This window comes from Notamacropus eugenii, chromosome 4, assembly GCF_028372415.1.
Source record: "Notamacropus eugenii isolate mMacEug1 chromosome 4, mMacEug1.pri_v2, whole genome shotgun sequence".
Classification (NCBI taxonomy): Eukaryota; Metazoa; Chordata; class Mammalia; order Diprotodontia; family Macropodidae; genus Notamacropus; species Notamacropus eugenii.
This window is the reverse complement of record NC_092875.1, coordinates 3,545,419-3,566,910: the sequence shown is the minus strand read 5'-3', so window position 1 is coordinate 3,566,910 and position 21,492 is coordinate 3,545,419. Positions and strand designations below refer to the sequence as shown.

Sequence of the window (21,492 nt, the reverse complement as noted above, 5' to 3'; positions counted from 1 at the left end):
AGAAGGAGAGTGAGGCAGAGTCGCTGACGTCACTTCCGCTAGGTCCCCATCCTCGGCGGCGCCGCCGTCAGCCCCGTTAGTCCCGGCCCCGCCGTTCTGGGCTCCAGAACTCCTGGGGACGCTCGCGACCGTCTCGGCTCCGCTCCGTCCTCCGCTGCCGCCACCGCCGGGGCTCCAGCCCCGCGTCCGCTCCAGGCTGGGGTGAGTAGGGCCCGAGGCTGGGCTGGGGGGCCGGGCGGGGGGCGGGAGGGGCGGGGCGCCCATCACCTGGTTTCGGAGCCCATTGGTCATCCAGGTGGGGGAGGGGAATGGCGCAGTTATCCAATCAGCGGCGCCGCCGCTCCCGTCCCCAGCCTCCCGTTCCCGCACGCATGCGCTCCGCCCGCAGCTCGCGCTCTTTCTGGGCCTTTCATCGGCTTAGCGGGGCTGCCCTTGGTCCCGCCCCCGGGGGCCCGACCTTGTCCGGGCTGGTCCCCCCGGGCCTCGGAGGCCGGGCCGGGCCGAGCAGGGGTTATGGCTGCCCCCTCCGGTCGGAGCCCCGGGGCCGAAGGTGTGCGGCCCAGAGCCCGAGAGGGAGGCCTCGGAGGGGCCGCGCAGGGCAGACCCCGGGCAGGCTGGGTGTGCGCCAGGCCTCGGGCACCAGTGTGCCCAGGCTTGGGTGAGCTGGGCTCGGCCCCTGCCCCGCCCCCGTCATGTGACCAGGCTCCGGGCATGCTGAGCTCAGAGATAATCTGCCAGTCATTAGTGCCCAGGGATGCCAGGGCAAAAAACAATTGAGCCTCCGCCCGGAAATGAAGCTTCCGCCCCCTGGGGGGCGACAGGGCACCCAAGTATCAGTGTATAGAGTAAGTACAATCCGCGTAATGCCCACAATGCCAATTTAAAAAGAAAAGAAGCAGTGCTGTGTGGTCATGCCCAGACCGCCTGGAGAGGAAATGAAAAATGTGCCAGCTTTCCAGCTCTTTGCAGCGTCGGGGCAGTGGGTGTAGAAAATACCCAACACGTCCGGCCCCTTCGACGTGCCAGGGGGTTTTCTGCTTTCACAGACTTTGAGTTGGAAGGTGCTCAGTGAGCATTGATGCCAGCTCAGTCTGACACACCTGGCAAGGGTCAACTCTAAGGACAAGAAATCTTCCACCTCTTAAGGCAACTTCCTTTGCTTTTTGTCCCCTGTAACTGTCAGGAAGCTTTCCTGGCCTCAGGCATCAGTGGACCGTAGCTGGGGCCAAACCCAATCCTCACTTCTGTACCAAATGACCACCTTTCCGATACTTGGACCCTTTGCTTCCCTGCCTGTCCACCCCTGGACACTGTAGCTTATCGATATCTTTTTTAAACTGTGGTGCCCAGAATTAAACAGGATTCTCCAGATGAGATCTGACAGGGGCAGAGGAGCTATCGCTGCCACCTCCACCCCCATTCGAGCCCTGCCACTTTTACTGCTACCCAAGAACAGATTGGTATCTTTGGCTTCCACATCACCCTGCTGATTCATTGAGCTTGCAGTCCCCTGAAACCTCCAGATCTTTTTCAGAGTAACTTCTGTCTACTTATGCCTCCCCCAGCTTAGGCAGCTAGGTGGCATCATGGACGGTGGCACGAAAGCCCAAATTTGAATCCTGCCCCAGAGATGTGAGCTGTGTGACTCTGAGCAAGTGCTCTAGCCATTTGCAGCTTTAGTTTCATCATCTGTACAGTTGGAGTCATAATAGCACCTGCCTCACAGCAGGATTAAATGGGAGGATTAAATGAGCACTTTGCAGACCTTACAGTACAACTTAAACGCCAGCAATTGTTATTTTGGGAGTCTAAGACTTTACATTTGTCCCTATTGAATATCATTTTACTAGATTCAACCCAGGGCTCTATCTGTCAAAATCCCTGTAGATTCTGACCGCCGTTCGGAGTGTTAGCTATCCCCATCAGCTTTGAAGCTCATTCTCTCCTTTGAAGCTTTTACATGCTTTATCTTCCCTCATGACTCAGCTCTGGTGCCAACCCCTCCTGAAAGGTTTCCCAGTGCTAGCCTTGTTACTGACCTCTCCCACATATTACCTTATCTTTTCTTATTTCTGTCAGTGTTTTGTTCCCCCTGTAACATGTTTACTCTTATCTCCAGTTTTGGTTCAGTCAACAAGCATTTAAGTGTTTACTGTTGCCAGGACCAGGCTCATTCTGCTGTGTTTTTGGGTGGATTGGTCAGCCCACCTTGCTGCTGACGGGGCTATCTTGGGTTCTGCTGTCCTGAGTCCATACAAAGAGCACTGAGAGCCTTTAGGTCTCCCTGGATCTTTGAAGTACAGAGCTTTGGTATTTCATTGCCCTGTCGCCTCCAGCACAGTGCCTGGTACGTAGTAGGTGCTTAGTCAATGGCTTTTGAGTGACTGGTCACTTATTCTCACTCCCCTCATCCAACCTCTTGCCTGTTGGTAGTGTCTCTTGTATGTCCCCCATATTCCTCTCTGACCCCCCCATACAGACTCTCCCATCTTACGCCTGCTGCTTGATCTTCTCCCTGCCAGTCCATCCTTCACCCAGTTCTCAAAGTGATCTTCCTAAAGCGCAGCTGCTCTGACCATGGCACCACCTCCAGGAGGTGCTAGTCTGTGCTAGTAACCCCTTTCCTGTTGCCCATGGGATTCTGGCTGATAGTTTGTGCAGATCTAGCAAGGAAGAAGTTAGCAGTTATAGTTTCTCCTTGGCTTTCATGAGCACTATTTGGTCTGATGCTAATTTAGGGATTTTTCTGGGTGGGTGGGAGAGGATGGACTGCCTGCTTCTGTTCTGGTTGCTATCAATGCTAGCAGTCCCAGCCCTGGACTCTCAGCTCCCTGAAGGACTTTCTCTTTTGTCTCTGACTACCCAGCTCCTTGTATATAGTAGGCACTTAATATTTTTTTAATTGAACTGAGTTGAGAATGTGCTCTTTATGACCTTCTGACCTTGCAAGCGTGTGAGTGGATTTCAAGTGCCTGGGTCTGGGGGGGTACAGAGGAAGGTGGGTTTCTCTCTAATAGCTCCGTTTTTTCCCCAGCTCTGCCCTCTGACCACGAAGCCCTTCCCCAGGAAGTAACTACTTTAAAGTAAAAGGAATGGCCCCTGTCTACCTGACAGCTCAGACCCACCAGGTAAGGGGGTGCTCTTTCCTCAGAGACTTTAACATGTGGTCGTGTGATTATAATTAGGTAGCTGAGCCACTCATTACTTCAGATGTCATAGTTTAATCTCCATGTTCTATTGCATCACATTTCCTTTACTGGTTGTTCTCGGTTCCTGCCAGTCTACATTGTTTTAAGTTCTTCGTGATCTAGTATTTGTTTCTTGTTACATGACATTCATTGGCGTCTGAGAGGGTCATTGAGGAGGCAGCTCGGTGACTCAATGGATAGAGCACTAGGCTTGGGATGAGAAAGTTGTTGTTTCGTTCATATCCTACTCTGTTACCCCATTTGGGGTTTTCTTGGCAATTTCCTTCTGATCTGAGTTCAGATCTAGCTTCAGACACTTACTAGCTCTGTGCGCTTGGGCAAGTCACATAACTACTATTTGCCTCATTGGCTCATCTGTCAAAGGAGCTGGGGGAGGAAATGGCAAAGCACTCCAGTGTCTTTGCCAGGAAAACCCCAGATGGAGTCATGAAGAGTCTGCCACACCTGAAACAATTGAACAGCAATAATGTCGTATATTCTTCAAGATTCCCATTTAGAAATCTCCCTGGGGCTAGCCAGTCTAGTTTTTTCAGCATTAATTAATCTATGATGGCCTTTCATCTTTCCATTGGTCATGTCAGACTCTGAGAGTAGAAAATTAAGTTTGTCTAACTTTAGTGTCTTCTTAGCTATACCATTTTTCCTTTGCTACTTTCTCCTTTAACAAATGAGTCACTTTTGGCATCCCGTAGTCATTTACCTAATAGCATTTTATTATCTACAAGGCCTTTAATCGTAAGATATTTTACCTATTTTTATCCCTTAATATTGCCTGTGGTATCTTGAAGATTGCTGCATATCACTAACAGTAAGAAAAGTTAAAACAAACCATGGGGATTGAAAAATTGACAAAAACCAGAACTGTCAGTGTTAGAAGGGCCTCAAGAAGACTGGGGGCTTTTTTTTTTTTTTTTTTTACCATTGGGTCAAACAATTTGGAATTATGTGAGAAAGGTCTCATATTTCATGCCCTTCAACCCCAAAATCCTTTTACTGATTTCAAGAAATGCTTTTTTTTACCAACCCTTCTCCCTTAACTTTCCCTTCATGTTCCAGATGATCTCATTCTTTTTGTTTCCCCTTTAAAGTTATCCCTTCCTGAAGTTCCCAGCCTTTGTTATTGTTTTGTTTATTTTCAGACATTTTATTTTGATACGATAGTTCTTTGACCCCCATGTTACTTTGCTAAAAAAATAAAAACAACTAAGCAAAACTCTGTATTACCATGATTTCAACTTTCCCTTTTTGTGATTTACTGTTTGTTACTGGAAAAGAGGGATGTGTGTTTTAGCCTCAGTTATCTGGGATCTGTGTTGTACTTGTACCTAAGATTTCGGTGCCTTTGAGTGTTGTCTCTGCTCATTTGCTTCTTGCTTTTGTCTGCACCAGTTCATATGAGTCTTCCTCTATTTCTCCAAATTCATTATATTCATAATTCCTTATGGCACAGGGATATTCTATATGAATCTTCCCAATAACTGGGCATGTAATTTGTTTCCATCCTCTTGCTAATAGGAACAGTGCTGTTAAGACTATTTGGTTATATATGGGAGCTTTCTTTCTACTGTAATGGAGACTGGCACATGTGCTAAGTGACTCTGACAGTGCCTCCTCATGGGAAAGAGGCTGGGAGCCTGTTTTGGGGAGAATTTTTGTTGAGTGCTTGGTCTATGTCTGATTCTGATCTTCTCATCAAGTGACTGAGCCTCCTTGCTTGGCTGCAGTTGCAGAACTAGAGCTCAGGGTACTTTCAGAAAGCACTGACTAGAACCTTGTTATTCTCTCTGGTTGCCTTCTCTTGGTTTCACTCCTTCATTGACAACATCCAGTGAGAGACAGTATTGTAACTTGAACTCTTTCCCCTTCAAGGCCAACATAAGACCTTGTGCAAATAGTCCTTGGTACTTTGCCCTTGCTGTTTTTCTTTTCTATTTGGTTTGAAGGAGATTTAGCTGGAAAGTTCAAACTTGTGCATTTTGAAAAATCAGGTCCAGGAGTCTAAGAATCTGGGTGTTAGAGTATATGCTGGGTTTTTCAACCAGCCCATCATCATTGTCCCAAGTAGCAAGGAGGGACCTTCGGGACCAACCTAATGGTAGCTGAAAAGAGATCTCATCTAGCAATCATGCCTCATCTGGACATGAGTCTGGTGGGGGCAATGCTTTGTAGAGATTGTGCCAAGCCTGAGACTTTCCCAAGAGACTACGGTGGAATAGGGGAGAGTATGCTCCTGAGATGTTTGGGGAGAATGCTTGTTCCAGCCTTGTCTTTGAAGTAAATATTCTTCTGTAAAAACTAATTGTTGTAAAGTGGGTAAATGGAACTGAGGTGGTAGTCACTGAAGTGGGGAGAAGGAACAGCTGGTGGGGGCTGAGCCAATTTCATTAGAGAAGAGACTGGCTGCAGCCTTCAAGGTACCCTGAGGGAGAGAAGTAGAGGCCTAACTCAGAGAACAGTTTGAACTGTACTTGTTTCTCTGTAATTGACCACTTTGAGATATAAGCTTGGAATTGAGGGTCCTAGATCAAAGAGTGGGAACACTTTGGTTACATTTCTTGCATAGTTCGGTGATCTTCAGGGACGGTTGGCCCAGTTCACAACTTTGCCAGTAATGATTAGATCCAACAATCTGCCTATAGGCCCCTCCAGTATTTCCTTATTCTCTTTGTTTGGATTTGAAATGATAACTCAAAGGTGTTTTAATTTTCATTTTTCCTGGTAGTGACTTGGAATAATTGTTGATAATTTGTCTGTTTCTTCATATACTTCCACAGCTTGTCTGATGAGAATGACTTAGTCTAATATATTCATGGTAATGCCCTTTCTCTTTTGGATATTAGACTTTTATCAGAGCTTTTAGAAAAAGAAATTTTTCTCCAATTCATAGTTTTTTTTTCCTGTTGTAGCTGCTGTGATTTTTTTTTTGTACAAATGCCCTTTAATTTCATATGAAGAAAATTATCTCTTATATAATTTTCTCTCACCTTTGTCCATAAATGAATTCTTTCCCTATTCACAGTTGTAGATTTCTCTCATATTTTATAATATTTTTATAGTATAATTTTTAAAACATTTATCATTCATCCATTTGTTCATTTTCATACTATATATTATGTTAGATAACTGATATAAAAGTTTTCATTTCTGCCAAATTGTTTCTGCCAAATTGAGTAGTACTGGAAAAACAGAATAACCTATTTCTTTAGTGACCCTGTGTCTTAAAAGCAGCCATAGACTTGTTATTTCCCTGCATAATGTTAACCTATAGTCATACTCAATTCATTACTTTAAGGCAATACTAGATTAAATTGCTTCTGTGACATATAATTTGTCACTTGGAATATCCAGACCTGCCCAGTTCTGGAGCTACTAGCAAGGAATTAAATTTGTGACCTAATTGAAAAGAAAAATTTCCTTTGGTGAAATATACCCACCCTGCAGGATAGATTATTTGGTAATGGAGGCCATTTTCCCTTGCTTTTCAGTATATCTGATTGTAGTTGTTTGGTTTTTTTTTTTTTAATCTCCTTGTCCTCCTTGGATATTCTTGAGAAATTCAAATTGGTGTCTTTGGTCCTTGACCTTTAAGCTTTGAAACTTGATGACTGCATTTGTGGGTTAGTCAAACTCAGGATTTGTCTTAGTTCTGTGAATTCTGTTTGCGCTCCACCTTCTATTTCCATTATTTCTGGGCAGTTTTCTTCTATATTATTACCTGGATTATGTGATTCAGATTTAGACCTTAGTATTTCTCAGATTGCCTGGTTGACCCTTGTCTTTCAGTTCTGTTGCTTTATTTTATAGAGATCTGAAACCATCATCTGATTCTGCCATTTAAAAAGTTTCCTCTGCTTTTTATTCCGTTTTTGCAATTTTGAAGATCTGCCCAAGCTGCCATGCTTCTCAGGGAGGCCACTGCTTCAATGAGATTTTCCCATTTTTTATTTTTGTGCTCTGTGTCCTCTTGGATTCTTCATTTTCATTATGTGATGGCTGTCGATATTCTCTAATATGCAAACTGGGCATTGAACGGTGATGTGCAGGCTCCATCTTTGTGAGATGATGATGTAGACGGTGGGCGTGGAGTTAATGAAGTGAGAGAGAGTTGGTATTGTGGAAACAGGAAACCTGGGTTTCTGACCCAGTTCCTGTAGCCTTACTGATTGCAGAAAGCAGGGGATTTCTTCTGTAACGTGATGGATGAACAGTGGCTTCGCTACTTCATGGACTGTTGTTCATTGAAACATGACTCTCATCGCTTCTTATTGTTTGGTTTGATGGTTCAGAGTCTGGCCCAGCCTCAGTCCCATTGTAGGCATTGCATGCCTGTGAGGAGTCCTAGGAACCAACTCATCTGTACTCTTCTTCCCCGCACCGTGCCTCCCACTAGGTCTTCTTGAGGGATGGTCCCAGGGTCAGCTCAGATGCCTTTGTTGTTTTAGGGGTCTGTGACCTTCAGGGATGTGGCCGTGGACTTCACACTGGAAGAGTGGGGGCATTTGGACCCCTTCCAGAAGGAGCTGTATCGAGAAGTGATGCTGGAGAACTTCAGGAACCTGGTGTGCCTGGGTGAGGAGGGGGCTGCCCCCAGGATTCAGCTGAGGGTCTTTATTTAACAGTCAAGTATTAAGCAGTTATTACTTTGTACACAAAAACCAGAGATTGCTCCTCCTTTTATAGTTGAGACATAGGATACATGTTACCTGTTTGCTGACAAAAAATTTTGCTTTAAACATCTAGAACCAAACAAATTGATTCTGCCCTAGAGGTTTGAGCTCTTCTATACGATGTTCCCTGAGGAATTCTCCCCAAGAGTCCCAGTACAGAATCCGAAATGCATGAATGATTCCCACCCTCTCAGCAGGGAGTGTGTCTGTTAAATAAACAGACTCTCTTTCTAGGCCCAAATCTGGTCCCCAGCCTCTTCTTTAATACTTGCTAGCAGGCCCCTACAGAGTGTCCTTCAGAGATCTGTTGAGCTTCTGTGAAACTTTGTCACATCCCCCCAATCCTCATAGGTGCAGGGCCTTGGATTGAATTCTCAGCTCTTTGCTGGTTCTCTGTCCCATATTCATTCAACAGGATTGACGGTGTCCAAACCTGATGTCATCCACCAGTTGGAGCAAGGAGAAGCCCCTTGGATTCCAGAAGGAGAAAGCCCAAGAAACAACTTTGCAGGTGAGCAAGCCCAGCCTGGCACCGCCCTCATTGCTGCCAAACCATGGCCTCCGTGGTCATTGAAGCTACCCAGGCCTGGGGACAAGACACCACACTGTTTGGCTTTCAGGGGCCTTCAGTCCCAACTTTCCCTCCATTAGAAAGTGCTGACCTCTCCTTCCTCCTGCACTCCCCCAGCAGCAGAAGAGGAGGGGCCTCAAGAGAGCAGACAGGCGTCTGGGAGCTGACCTAAGCTTCTGCAAGCCCCCTGGGGCTCTGCCTCCCATAGCCATTCTTTCGTTGTCCTTTTTTTTTAAAAAGTTTTATGCCTTTTCTTTTTATACCTAGGTCATGATTCCCTTTCCCCTTTCCCCAGCACCACCATGGAACCAGACATTTTAGTAATAGTTCACATTGATACCGTGCATTACAGCCCATGACAGGTGCTGTTGTCCCCATTTCACAGATGAGGAAACTGAGAGTCTGGGGTGGGATTTGAGCTTAGATCTTCCTGGCTCCAAGGCCAGCTCTCTGTTCACTGGGCACTTGTACTTACTGTATTGATTTCTCTTTTGGATTCATTTTCTTCACCCTGGTTCATTTCATCTAATCCTCTGCACATTTTGCTGAATTTCTCCTCTTTGGTTCTTATGGTTCAGTAATATTGCTGGATGTACCTAGGGGACTTGGAATCAGAAAGATCCAAGTTCCAATCCTGCCTGCATGTGACCCAGGATCACTTTGCTAACATGGCTCCTCTCTCCCAGTATAACTGTAAAGTGCTAGATCACTGGGAGGTTTCTTTGTGAATCACAGTTTGTTCAGCCAAAGTAAATGTAGGATGTGCAAATTTGGGATATCCACCCCAAATATTCACACAGACTATCTGTGCCCAACCTGGGGTAGAGCATTCTGAGCTCATATTGGTCTGATCAGCCAGTCGGACACTCTGGAACTTCACTTTATCATGGTGAGGTCATTGTGGTCCTCTTTGAAGACAAAGGACAACAACCAAATTTTATCTCCAGTTTCTTATGACTCAGAGTGTTCCTGGGAGCATTGTATACCTTGTGGGCCCTTTCTTCTGTTATTGGCACTTTTTCTTTGTACCCCCAAGTGCTGCTTACAGCACGTTACAGTCAGGCTTACTGGATGTTTGATTGATTCTTTGGACTTCAGTAATGGCAACAAACAAAACATCAGCTTCTGACTTATGTGTCTACTTTCCCATCTTTGCCCTAGTTTTATGAGAATAAGATGCACATGATGAGAATTCTTGTAGACAGCTGAGGCAGGAGCAGCCTGATTTTTATTTTAAGGAGGCCAGGAGTCTGCTGGGTTGGCTTCCTGGCCTCCTGAGGCAGGAAAGGCTCTGCCTAGGCATTTCTCTGATGCCTCTCTGGCTGTTGCCGTGGTGGATGCATAAGCAGATGGGGGAATTTTATCTGGTGCCTGTGTGATCCGGACTGGGATGGCTTTGCTTTAAGGGGCTAGATAATATGATGGGCCCAGGGAGCTGACACTGGAATTATTCACAGCTAGGGCTCTAAAATCAGGAAGACCTGAGTTCAGATCCAGCCTCACATACTTCCTGGCTCTGTGACCATGGGCAAGTCACTTCACTTCTGCCTGCCTCAGTTTCATCATATGTAAAATGGGTATAATAATAGCACCTCCCTCCCGGGGGTTGTGGGCATCAGATGATAGTATTTATAAAGCACATAGCACAGTGCCTGGCATCTCGTAGGTGCTTCATAAATGCTTGTTTTCTTTCCTTCCATCCTTATGGTCTTGGCTTCCTCACTCTCTGAAGCATGAAATACTGAGTCAAAAAATTGATGCTCTGGAGGTTTTAGTGGAATTTCCATTGCTTTATGAGAATGTGTTCCTGACTGAGAATTACTGATTGCTGTGGTGAAGGGGGAGTTGAGGGGAATAGCCTTTTATTTTTTAACTAGAAATTGTATCTTTTTTAGTCTTTCACTAGACAATCTCTGCCTTTAAGATACTTACATTCTAATAGTGAAAGCTAACGTATATAGGAAAGTGGTATGCAGGGAAGAGAGCTTTGTTTTTGGGCAAGGGGAGGGGTGGAAGGATGGAAGAAGATAGAAAACCTCCTCACCTTAAAACCTCAATCCACCCCGTGGGTTCCTCACAGTGGAACATCCCTCTGCCATACCAATCTCCTTCCATTGGTGAGTTCCTTTCGGAGCCTAAGCTTGGAAGAGAGATCCAAGGCTAGCCAACCTTCATTAATCCTCCAGGCTGTGCTTCTGATTTTCTGGACTTCAGCACCGTACCCCAGCTCCAGTCTCTCCCAGAAATCTCCCTCAGTGCCAAGGGCATCCTCACGTTGGAAGATCCATCTACCCCTCTGACCTTCTCACAATGGAACATGCCTCCAACATGCCAGCCCCCTTCTCTCATTGGTGAGTCTTTCCCAGGGCCTATTTGAGGGAATGGCCCAGGCCAGCCAACCTTCATTCCCCTCCTAGCCATGTTTCTGTCTTTCCATACTAATACCAGCACCCCATGCAGGGTACCTCTCCTCCTTCCCTTTTATGTCTTTTCTTCCAGCATGACAATGTAACCTCCTTGAGGGCTTGTTTTTGGATCCCCAGCACTTCACATGGTGCCTGGCTTTTTTGCCATGCCTTGCCCCTTTTTCAGTGGGAAGTGAGGGGGCAAGAGAAAATGGTACGTGTGTGAGCCAGCAGCTGGTGCAGTGGCCTGGGGGGATGACTGGATGGGATATCAGACTGAAACATTTGTGATGTCTTAGGTCAGCCAGTAGATAAGTCATGGGGTGGGCCTGATACAGGCTGGTCCCTTCATAGTTTTAAATATGCTGTTAGACAAATAAGACATTTATAAATCATTCAGCAGTTAAAAAGATATTTATTTAGCTATAGCAGGGAAAGGATATTCAGTAGGACTATGCAGCAGGGGCAGTGTACATTGATTTCAGTTGAACATAGCTCTCCTGTCTCCGATCTGTTCATAGTCATACAAGCCAAGTATCAGAGAGGGATAGGAGCAGCTAGTGATGTCCATGACTCCAGTCTGTAATCTTCTGAGCCAGTTAAATCTGAAGGATGGCTTCGGTGGCTTTTAAGGAAAAGAATTAGCCCTTCCACAGGGCAAGGGACTTTGGTAGATATTTTGCTAAATGGGCTGGTTTGCATATATTCAGTCACTAATTATTTGGTTTGTGCCCTAGCTTCAAAGATTGGCTTTAAAGATGAGTGAATTTACTTTACCAGGAACTGTGTGTCTAGATTCTGGAAAACCTGGAAATCCAGATCTTAGAGTGGAATGGCAGATACTGTTTATGGGGAGATGAAGCGGGGAGGAGGAGATCAGTGCCAACAGGCTGGCAGATTGCCTGGGTGAAGGCTTGTATTGCCAGGGCAATATTCATAGCATCAAGGGTGACTATGAATATGCTGGCATAGTTCTGAATTGAAAATATCCATATAGAAGGGAGAAGAAAAACATTTGGCCCCAAGATCTTTCATATTCATTACATAGGTCAGTGGGGTAACTGGTATCAACAGGATTGTAACAGGGATAACAGAATATAAGCATATAAAACAATATCTTAGGCAACTGGTGTCAACAGAACTTTACAATAATATAACAGGGATCACCCAAAATAGGCACCTAAAACAGTGTCTTAGGGTAAAACTTGAGCACAAGCACCCTATCATTCCCCCCTTGAACAAATGGGGCCCAAAATCTTGAGGTAAGGGACAAAGGTCTCTTCTTCTATAGCTACTTCCTGCTGAAATTGGATGTAGAGCTGTCCCTGCCCCAAGAGGTCCCATTCAAGAAGTCAGTTCTTTAGCTGGCATCTAGACCTTGGTCAGTACTGGATCCAGGGATGACATATCCCAGTAATGGACAGAGGGTGACATTTGGCTTAAGTAATCAGGCCTCTGCAGGTGGAGCCTGCAGAAAACAAATCTAGCAAACAAGTTTAACAGACAAAAAACCAAAAAGAAACAAAAAACCCCCAAGAAGACAATAAGCAGAAGCAGGGTAGGTAGGGTCAGCTGTGCTTCTGGAATCCATGAACTCACTATCATAGCCTCATTCACGGTAGAATATATGAGTTAAGGGTACAATTTGGTAATCATCTTCTCCTGAATAAAGAACAGTTTCAGTATTATCTTTCCCATGTGCTATAATTTTTTCAGTCTTTTGAACATTGCCTGGCTTTCGTTTTATCCATATTTCAGTTCCCAATTTTATTCTGTCAGTAGAACCCAACTCTTCAGTTCCTCTGCTAGTTATTTTGGAAGGAGGTCAGTTTTCACAAGGGGTATTGTTTCACAAGGAATAATAATCACTTGAACTATTCTGTTATTTTTACAAAACTGTATGGGTTCTTCACCTAAATTTTGGAATGTCACAACAATTTCTCCTTGATAATTAGAATCTGTTACTCCAGCCAATACATGTATTCCTTGAGCTGCTAATCCTGATTTAGGTAATATCTGTCCAAAATGATTTTTAGGGATTCTCATACATATTCCAGTAGAGATTTTTTTTTATTTCTTTTCTATCCAGCCCAGAGTCCTCTAAACAATGTAAATCATATCCTGTGGAACCAAGTGTCTCTGGATACAGTGCTGAGACATCTGGGCTAACAGTCCAGTACTCAATATTTGGGATCTTATGTGTTTGTTGTTTTCTACTTTGCAGACTTGGAATCATCATTCTGACTAGAGATGTCCTTCCTCCCATTGGTCTGCTAAAGCAGTGAACAAATTATCTTTCCAATGTTGATAAGAATTATTAGAACTTAACTTCCTTTACTATTCTTTCAATAATCCATTCATTCTTTCAGTTAACCCAGATGCTTGTGGATAATATGGAATATGATGTTTCCATTCTATGCTGTTTAATACACAATATCTCTTCATTTCCTTACCTTTGAAATGTGACCCATTGTCATTTTGGATCTGCATTGGGGTTCCATAATATAGACTTATGATATCTAGAGTTTTACAGGTGTTTTTCTGAGTCACATTCTTATAGGAACAAGCCACTAGTATGCCTGAATAGATGTCAACACAAGTACATATAAATTTGTATATTTATCTTGGGTAGTGGTCCAGTATAATCTATTTGTCAAATTTGGGCTGATACTTTCCCCCTTGCTATCTCTCTAGTTACTACCTGAAGAACAGTTCGTTCCTTTTTCAATTGACATATATAACATTCCTCTGCTACTTGTTGTAACAATGAATGAGAAATACTAATACCTCTGTCTTGTGCCTACTGGTATGTGGCCTGGACCCGTAAATGCCTGGCTGTTAGATGGACCCATTTTGCTAGTACCGGATTGTCAGTTGGTGTCAGAGTAAGGATAATATGTTGAGTAGCAATCTTTGCTAATTGATCAGCATGTGCATTGTACTCATGTTCTGGTGAGGTAAGGGCCATGTGTGCAACCACATGAAAAACTGATAAATTAGTAGCCAAAGACATGCCCCATATATCTTTGCATAATTCTTTGACCCAGACTTGTTTGCCATGAATTTCCCAATTTTGATTTTTCCACATGGGCATCTATGTAGCTAACCCATTAGCTACTGCCCAAGAATCAGTGAATATATCACACCGTCCTCCTTGTTCTGTTTTGATAGCCTGATGAATTGCCATAAGTTCAGCATATTGACTACTTCCACCTATGCCAGTAGTTTCCAAAGTCTGCCTAGTACAGGGGTTATAGACTACCATTTTCCAATGTCTTTTGTGGCCCAAATGTTTTGCTGTCCCATCAGTAAACCATGTATATCTCTTAGGTTAATCCATCACATCCTTCATTCCATTTTACCAAGGACTGTATCAACTGTTGCTTTGGTTTAGGGGGTGTATTATTTCCCTCAGTATCCATATTTGCTATAGATTTATGTAAAGCAGAAACTTCACTTTTGCCTGCTTTAGATCTATTTTGGATATACCTTTTCCATTTAATTATGCTAGCCTCTTGAGCTTGTTCAATTCTGTGAGAAGCTGGGGTACTCATTACCCAGGTCATAATCGGGATTCCAAGCCTTAATATTCCTTCATGACCCAAAGTCAGTTCTGTCTCTACCAAAGCCCAATATGCAGCTAGCAACTGCTTTTCAAAAGGGGCATATTGAATTCCAGATGAAGGGAATTTCCTAGACCAAAATCTTAAGGGTACATTTCGGCTTTGTTGTTTTTGCCATAAACTTCAGTTTGCATATTTGTCCTGTAGAGTCATTTGTAATTCCACCATGTGCATAGACACATAAATCTAGGGTCAAATGTAGAGACCTTTGCTTCTTCAAAAGCTTTACTCTGCTCAAGTCCCCAGTCAAATTCATATTTTTTTCCTAGTAATTTTCTATAAGGGTTTAAAAATTTGTGCTCGATGCAGTCTGTGATGTTGCCAGTATCCAAACAATCCTATAAACTTTTGGGCCTCTTTCTTACTGGTGGGGTAGGAAAATCCTGAATCTTTTGTCAGGAGTGCAGGAGAATCTCTCACAGCCCCTGATTCCCTTGTATACCTCAAAATTTTATGATTTAAGCTGGCCCTTGAATCTTTGCAGGGGTAATTTCTTGCCCTTTGCTTTTCATATGCTAAATTAAAAAGCATCAAATTATTCTCCACTTCTTTTACATTTTTTCCCTGTATCATAGTATCATGTATGTAGTGGGTATGCTGTACACTAGGTAATTCTAAATTATTCAAATGTTCAGGCACAATCCTGTGACAAATAGCATGTAAAAGTATATCGTTGGTCCTGCCAAGAGAAAGCAAATTGGTCCCATTGTTATCTGTTGGAATAGTAAAGAAAGCATTGGCTAAATCAGTAGCTATGTACCAAGTCCCATCATATTTCTGGGTCCTTGCTATTAAGGTAATGGTATCTAGAACAGCAGCATAGAAGGGAGGAGTCACCTTATTCATTTGTCTGTAATCCACTGTCATCCTCCAAGTCCCATCTGACTTTCTTACTGGCCAGACAGGATTATTCCATCAAGTGGTTGTAGGGACTAACACTACTGCCTCAGTATATTCCATTATAGTACTGGTAATTTCATCTTCTCCACCTGGCACATGATACTGTTTTAAATTAATTACTTCAGAAGGTTCAGGTAAAATGATTGAGTCCATTTTTATTTTACCCTCTAAAATTGTATTAATTCCTATCTTCCTTACCACAAATTGGTATCTCCCCTCAGGTAGATTTAGTCATACCTTTTAATAGATCTACTCCAATGATATATGCAGGAATGGGTACAGTTACCATGGTATATTCTTTCTTAGGTAATTGTCCAATTTTCATTGTTAGTCTGACTTGTCTGGCTGATATTTTGGCCCCTCCCAGTCCTGTGATGGTGATAGGAGTTCAATGTTTAAACTTATCAGGGTTTATGTATATAAGTGAGGCTTCTGCACCAGTATCTATTAATGCCCTAGTTGCAGTATTTGATCCATTTTTCTAATATAGGGTCAAATTGATATGGGGTCTGTAATCCTATCTGTGTATTTCTGTAATCTGAGCTGGGCCTTGACCAATTTCCTATTCTCCCTGAAGGTATGACAAACTCGGATCCCTAGGGGCAGTTCTTACTTCTCTCTTCTGTCTAGTATCAAGCCCCTCTTCTCGGTACATTCATTCTTTGGCATATATTTATGCTTCCCAAATCTACCCCTACTCTCAATACAGCAATAAATAATTTTTTTCTTGTCAATCTATTCTCACTTTGAATTCACTTGCTATTTACTCTTCTCTCTCAAGGAAATTCATCTTTTCCGCAGCCCCCTAAGTCACTTAACTGTGAAATCTTGTTCAGCACCTCCAAAAGAGGGCTCTCTATTCCCCAATTATTAGAGTCAAAACTAGGTGCTTGTAAGGAGCAGCTGTCTTCACTGTTGTATTCCTATGGGAAACTGCTAAGAGGGTATCATACTATGCATCTGCATTTCTGATCACTATGGCAGTCTTCATTACCTCCTCCTTTAACTTTCTTATACAGTCCTTAAGTGAATACCAGGGTCCATCTCCATTAGGCCACATAGAGTCAGTAGGATACTGTTTAGTGCATTCATCTGCAGCCAAAGCTAACACATTAGTCATACTGTTACGTTCTTGTATGTTGCAATCTGTAAAAGCTTGCTATACGAAAGGATTCTTACTGATACTTATAAATTTCAAGCAATCCACACCATCTATAGATGATCCTCCAGCCCCTACATCACTGATTCTGACCATCCAAGATAGTAACAATTCTTCCATCCTTTGGGTGAACTGACTCAAAATATCTGTGACCTCCTGCTGAGCAAAATCCTCAGTTGTCACACTGTGTTCCCCCACCTTCTCTCATTTTTGCCATACTATGGGACTGCTTCTGCCTGAGAAGTCTCCCTCTGTAACATTGTTTCATTTTCCATGCACTTTCCTGTCAGTCATCACTGTAGTAACTAGGCTGTGTCTGTACAAAGGTGGTACACTCACTTCTTTGGCCAGCCTTCTGCTTCGATTGCTGAGCTAAATGAACAGCCTTTCCTTCCATCTGAGTTCCCCCAACTTGCTTTTTTATTTTTTTTAAATTTTAATGTTTATTTATTTATTTTTTAGTTTTCAACATTCATTTCCACAAAATTTTCAGTTCCAAATTTTCTCCCCATCTCTCCCCTCCCCCCTCCCCATAACGCCTTGCATTCTGATTACCCCTTCCCTCAATCTGCCCTCCCTTCTAACACCCCTCCCTTCCCTTACCCCCATCTTCTCTCTTTTCTTGTAGGGCAAGATAGATTTCTGTACCCCATTACCTATATTTCTTATTTCCCAGTTGTATGCAAAAACAATTCTCAACATTTGTTCCTAAGACTTTGAGTTCCAACTTCTCTCCCTTCCTCCCTCCCCACCCATCTCTGCTGAGAAGGCAAGCAATTCAATATGGGCTATAGATGTGCAGTTATGCAAAAGACTTCCATAATAGTCATGTTGTGAAAGACTAACCACATTTCCCTCCATCCTGTCCTTCTGCCCATTTCTTCTGTTCTCTCTTTTCACCTTGTCCCTTCCCAAGAGTGTTTGCTTCTAATTGCTCCATTCTCCCATTTGCTCTCCCTTCTATCATCCCCCCACTGCACTTAGCCCCCTCCCCCTTACACTTTCCTATAGTGTAAGACAGATTTTCATACCAAATTGAGTGAGCATGTTATTCCCTCCTTAAGGCAAATGTGAAGAGAGTAAGCTTCACTTTTCCCCTCACATGTCTTCCCTTTTCTCTTCCATTGCATAAGCTTTTTCTTGCCTCTTTTCTGAGAGATAATTTGCCCCATTCCATTTCTCCCTGTCTCCTCCCAATATATTCCTCTCACCTCTTAATTTTATATTTTTAGATTATGATCCCTTCTTATTCAACTCACGCTGTGCCCTCTGTCTATATGTATATAATCCCTCCAACTACCCAAATACTGAGAAAAGTTTCACGAGTTACAAATATTATCTTTCCATCTAGGAATGTAAACAGTTCAACTTTAGAAAGTCCCTTATAATTTCTCTTTCCTGTTTACCTTTGCATACTTCTCTTGATTCTTGTGTTTGAAAGTCAGATTTTCTATTCAATTCTGGTTGTTTCATCAAGAATGCTTGAAAGTCCTCTATTTCATTGAAAGACCAATTTTTCCCCCGAAGTATTATACTCAGTTTTGCTGGGTAGGTGATTCTTGATTTTAATCCTAGTTCCTTTGACCTCTGGAATATCATATTCCAAGCCCTTCAGTCCCTTAATGTAGAAGCTGCCAGATCTTGTGTTATCCTGATTTCCACAATACTTGAATTGTTTCTTTCTAGCTGCTTGCAATATTTTCTCCTTAACCTGAGAACTCTGGAATTTGACTACAGTATTCCTAGGAGTTTATCTTTTCAGATCTCTTTCAGGAGGTGATCGGTGGATTGTTTCAATATTTATTTTGCCCTCTGATTCTAGAATATCAGGGCAGCTTTCCTTGATAATTTCATGAAAGATGATATCTAGGCTCTTTTTTTCATCATGGCTTTCAGGTGGTCCCATAATTGTTAAATTGTCTCTCCTGGATCTGTTTTCCAGGTCAGTTGTTTTTCCAGTGATATTTTACATTATCTTCTATTTTTTCATTCTTTTGGTTTTGTTCTGTAATTTCTTGGTTTCTCATAAAGTCATTAGCTTCCATTTGCTCCATTCTAATTTTTAAAGAACTATTTTCTTCAGTGAGCTTTTGGACCTCCTTTTCCATTTGGCTAATTCTGCTTTTGAAAGCATGCTTCTTCTCATTGGCTTTTTGGACCTCTTTTGCCAGTTGAGTTGGTCTATTTTTAAAAGTGTTATTTTCTTCAGCATTTTTTTTTTGGTCTCCTTTAGCAAGGTGTTGACTCACTTTTCATGATTTTCTTGCTTTGCTCTCATTTCTTTTACCAATTTTTCCTCCACCTCTCTTTCTTGATTTTCAAAATCCATTTTGAGCTCTTCCATGACCTGAGACCATTGCATATTTATTTTGGAGGTTTTGGATGCAGAAGCCTTGCTTTCCTCTGATGGTATGCATTGTTCTTCCTCATCCAAAAGGATGGAAGAAAATACCTGTTCACCAAGAAAGTATAGTCTTATTTTTTTCCCCTTTTTTGGGCATTTTCCCATCCAGTTACTTGACTTTTGAGTCCTTTGTCAAGAGGAGGGTATACTCTGGGGACCTGTAAGTTCTCAGTTTCTCCAAGGTGGCATTATCAAGGGAGAGGAGTTTACTCCTCTCCTGGCCTGACCATTGGTCTGGGAGCAGCCAAAAACTTTTCTGCCCAGAATCTGAGAGTAGAATTCCCTCTCCATAACCTCCTCCAGCTCCATAACCATACCAACGCTCCTCCTCACCCCAGGGCTGGGCTCAGGGATGAGATTCATATCAGCTGCTCAATTCCCCCTAGGGCTTTAGGCAGAGGGCTCCAAAAATGGAAGCTGCTTCTGCAGAAGCTGCTGCTGGCGGTCCAGACCACATTCCCTTCTCCTGGGTGAAAGAGCTTTCTCACTGACCTTTCAAGCTGTCTCTGGCATGTGTGGGTTGAACAGTCTGGGAACTGCTGCTGCCGGTGGCTCCCTGAAGCCTGTTCTGGGTCCTGTCCCTGCCATGCTGTGTGGCCCACGCTGGGCTGCGCTCCACTCCACACTGGTGCAATAGACCTTTCCTGTTGGCCTTCCAGGCTGTCTTAGACTGGAAATCTCTTTCCCTCTGTTGTTTTGTGGCTTCTGCTGCTCTAGAATTTGTTTAGAGTCATTTTTTACATGTATTTTGGGCTATGTGGGGGAGCTTCTACAGAATCTTTCTACTGTGCCATCTTGGCTCCACCCTTCCCAGGTTGTTTTTTTAAAGGAGAACCCAAACACTGAAAATTCCCATGCAAACCTACCTAACTCTCTAGCTTTCTTACTTTTACACATTTTTCAGTAACCTTTTCATAAAATCTAGTCTCTCCCCACCTCTGCCAGCTCTTTCCCTCGTTTTATTGGTATTCCTTGCAAACACCTTTCCAGATCTTTAGGTTCCTCCTCCTATAACCTTGGTTCCCAGTTTTCACAGTGTATAGTGTTTTAATTCACTTCCTTGCTAGGGAGGAATACCATAAATCCTCCCCTCCTGGAATATTAATGTCTTCCTGTAAATCCTTTCTGCTGCCAAATAGAGATGTTATACCCTGTGATCCTGTTCATGATGCCAAGTGTATTGCCAAGGCAATATTCACAGCACCAAGGTGATTCATACTATGAATATTCTGGCATAGTACTGAATTGCAAAATATAACAGACTCTCCATATAGAAGGCAGAAGAAAAACATTTATTCACACACTAGAAAGCCAAACTCCAACACCAGAAAGCCAAGTCCATCATAGCAACCAAGAAGTCAATACACATTAGCACTGCAGGGGACAAAGCCATTCCCAAGCCTCCCGCCTCTCTCCCTACTAGCTCCTTCCCACAAACAAAGAAACACTCATGAGCCTAGCTGTACCTGCTTGCTTGTGTCCTCTCCTCCCTCCTTCCTAACTTCTGTCACCAGCTTCCTCCCAGTTCTTCTCCACCCTTCCTTTTCCACCTGTTCAGCAAGCTTCTCCCATCACATGTGACTTAAGCAGGTCACATGGGCCTATTAATGAATGGAAAAGATCTTAAATTACCATTACATGGCTTTATGCTTCTCCAGGACCCCCCACTTCTTATAATCTATGTTCTTTGGGGTCATTTAGTTATTGTTTTTTGGGTGGAAGTTCACATTGTACTTTAACTAATGAATCCTCTTCATCCTCCCCCCATCCCAAGACCATCATACAGGTCTGGGAAGGCAAAGAGAACTTTCTCCACAAATAGATGCATTGGGGATGATGAGTAAAGGCACCACATGTATCCTATCAAGAGCAAAAAGTAATGATACTGTTCCCTGTAAGAAGCTTTGGAAATAGCTTTTGGATGGTTTGTAAAAGAAGATGATTGATGGTCAGACAATGAAGGTGTTAATAAAATTGTATAAGGACATCTGGCATTAGAACAGTGAGGGTTTTTCTTCCTTAATCAAATTAAGTATATCCCTCAAAGCCTCTGCCTCATTCCCCTGATCATTTGGAGCCAGCCAAGTCTTTGTATCCATATTTGAGGGACTGTTAGCATGATTCCACTTAGGGCAAGGTCTATGGTTCCTCAGAGGCACTGCTAGACCAAAGGGGGACCAGAAGTCATAGGCCCAAGTCACTATGGCTTAGAAGGGTGGAAGTTGGCTCCAAATATATAAAGACCTACTAGATGCCAGCACAAGGTTGCTATTATAATAGGAGATCCTTTATTCCAGTTTCCATTATGTATTAAAAGAACTCAAAATTATACGATTAAGCAGTAATTGTTGAACTATCTACAAATTAGAAGAAGCCATAAACTGTATAAACTAGGCTGCAAAGGAAATGAGTACAGCAGTTTAGTGTTGGAGTCAAAGAACACAAACATATGGAAAAGGACTCTTTTAATTTGACAGAAAGTGCTAGGAAAGCTATATAGCACTGGCAGAAAATAGTTGCAGAGAATGATGGTTCTTGATAGAGAACAAAGATA

The 21,492-nt window shown here is 43.1% G+C and overlaps 1 protein-coding gene across 1 annotated transcript in view; it reads left to right on the top strand.

Annotated features, from left to right (window-relative positions):
* The first annotated feature begins 62 nt into the window (after positions 1 to 62).
* Positions 63 to 21,492, top strand: part of LOC140502786 (uncharacterized) — a 38,617-nt gene continuing 17,187 nt past the window's right edge. The window contains exons 1-5 of the mRNA XM_072606780.1: positions 63 to 201; positions 3,035 to 3,128; positions 7,652 to 7,778; positions 8,292 to 8,387; positions 10,634 to 10,798. Of these exons, the coding sequence (XP_072462881.1) occupies positions 3,093 to 3,128; positions 7,652 to 7,778; positions 8,292 to 8,387; positions 10,634 to 10,798 (424 nt within the window). The 5' untranslated portion in view covers positions 63 to 201; positions 3,035 to 3,092. The remainder of the gene's footprint in view (positions 202 to 3,034; positions 3,129 to 7,651; positions 7,779 to 8,291; positions 8,388 to 10,633; positions 10,799 to 21,492) is intronic.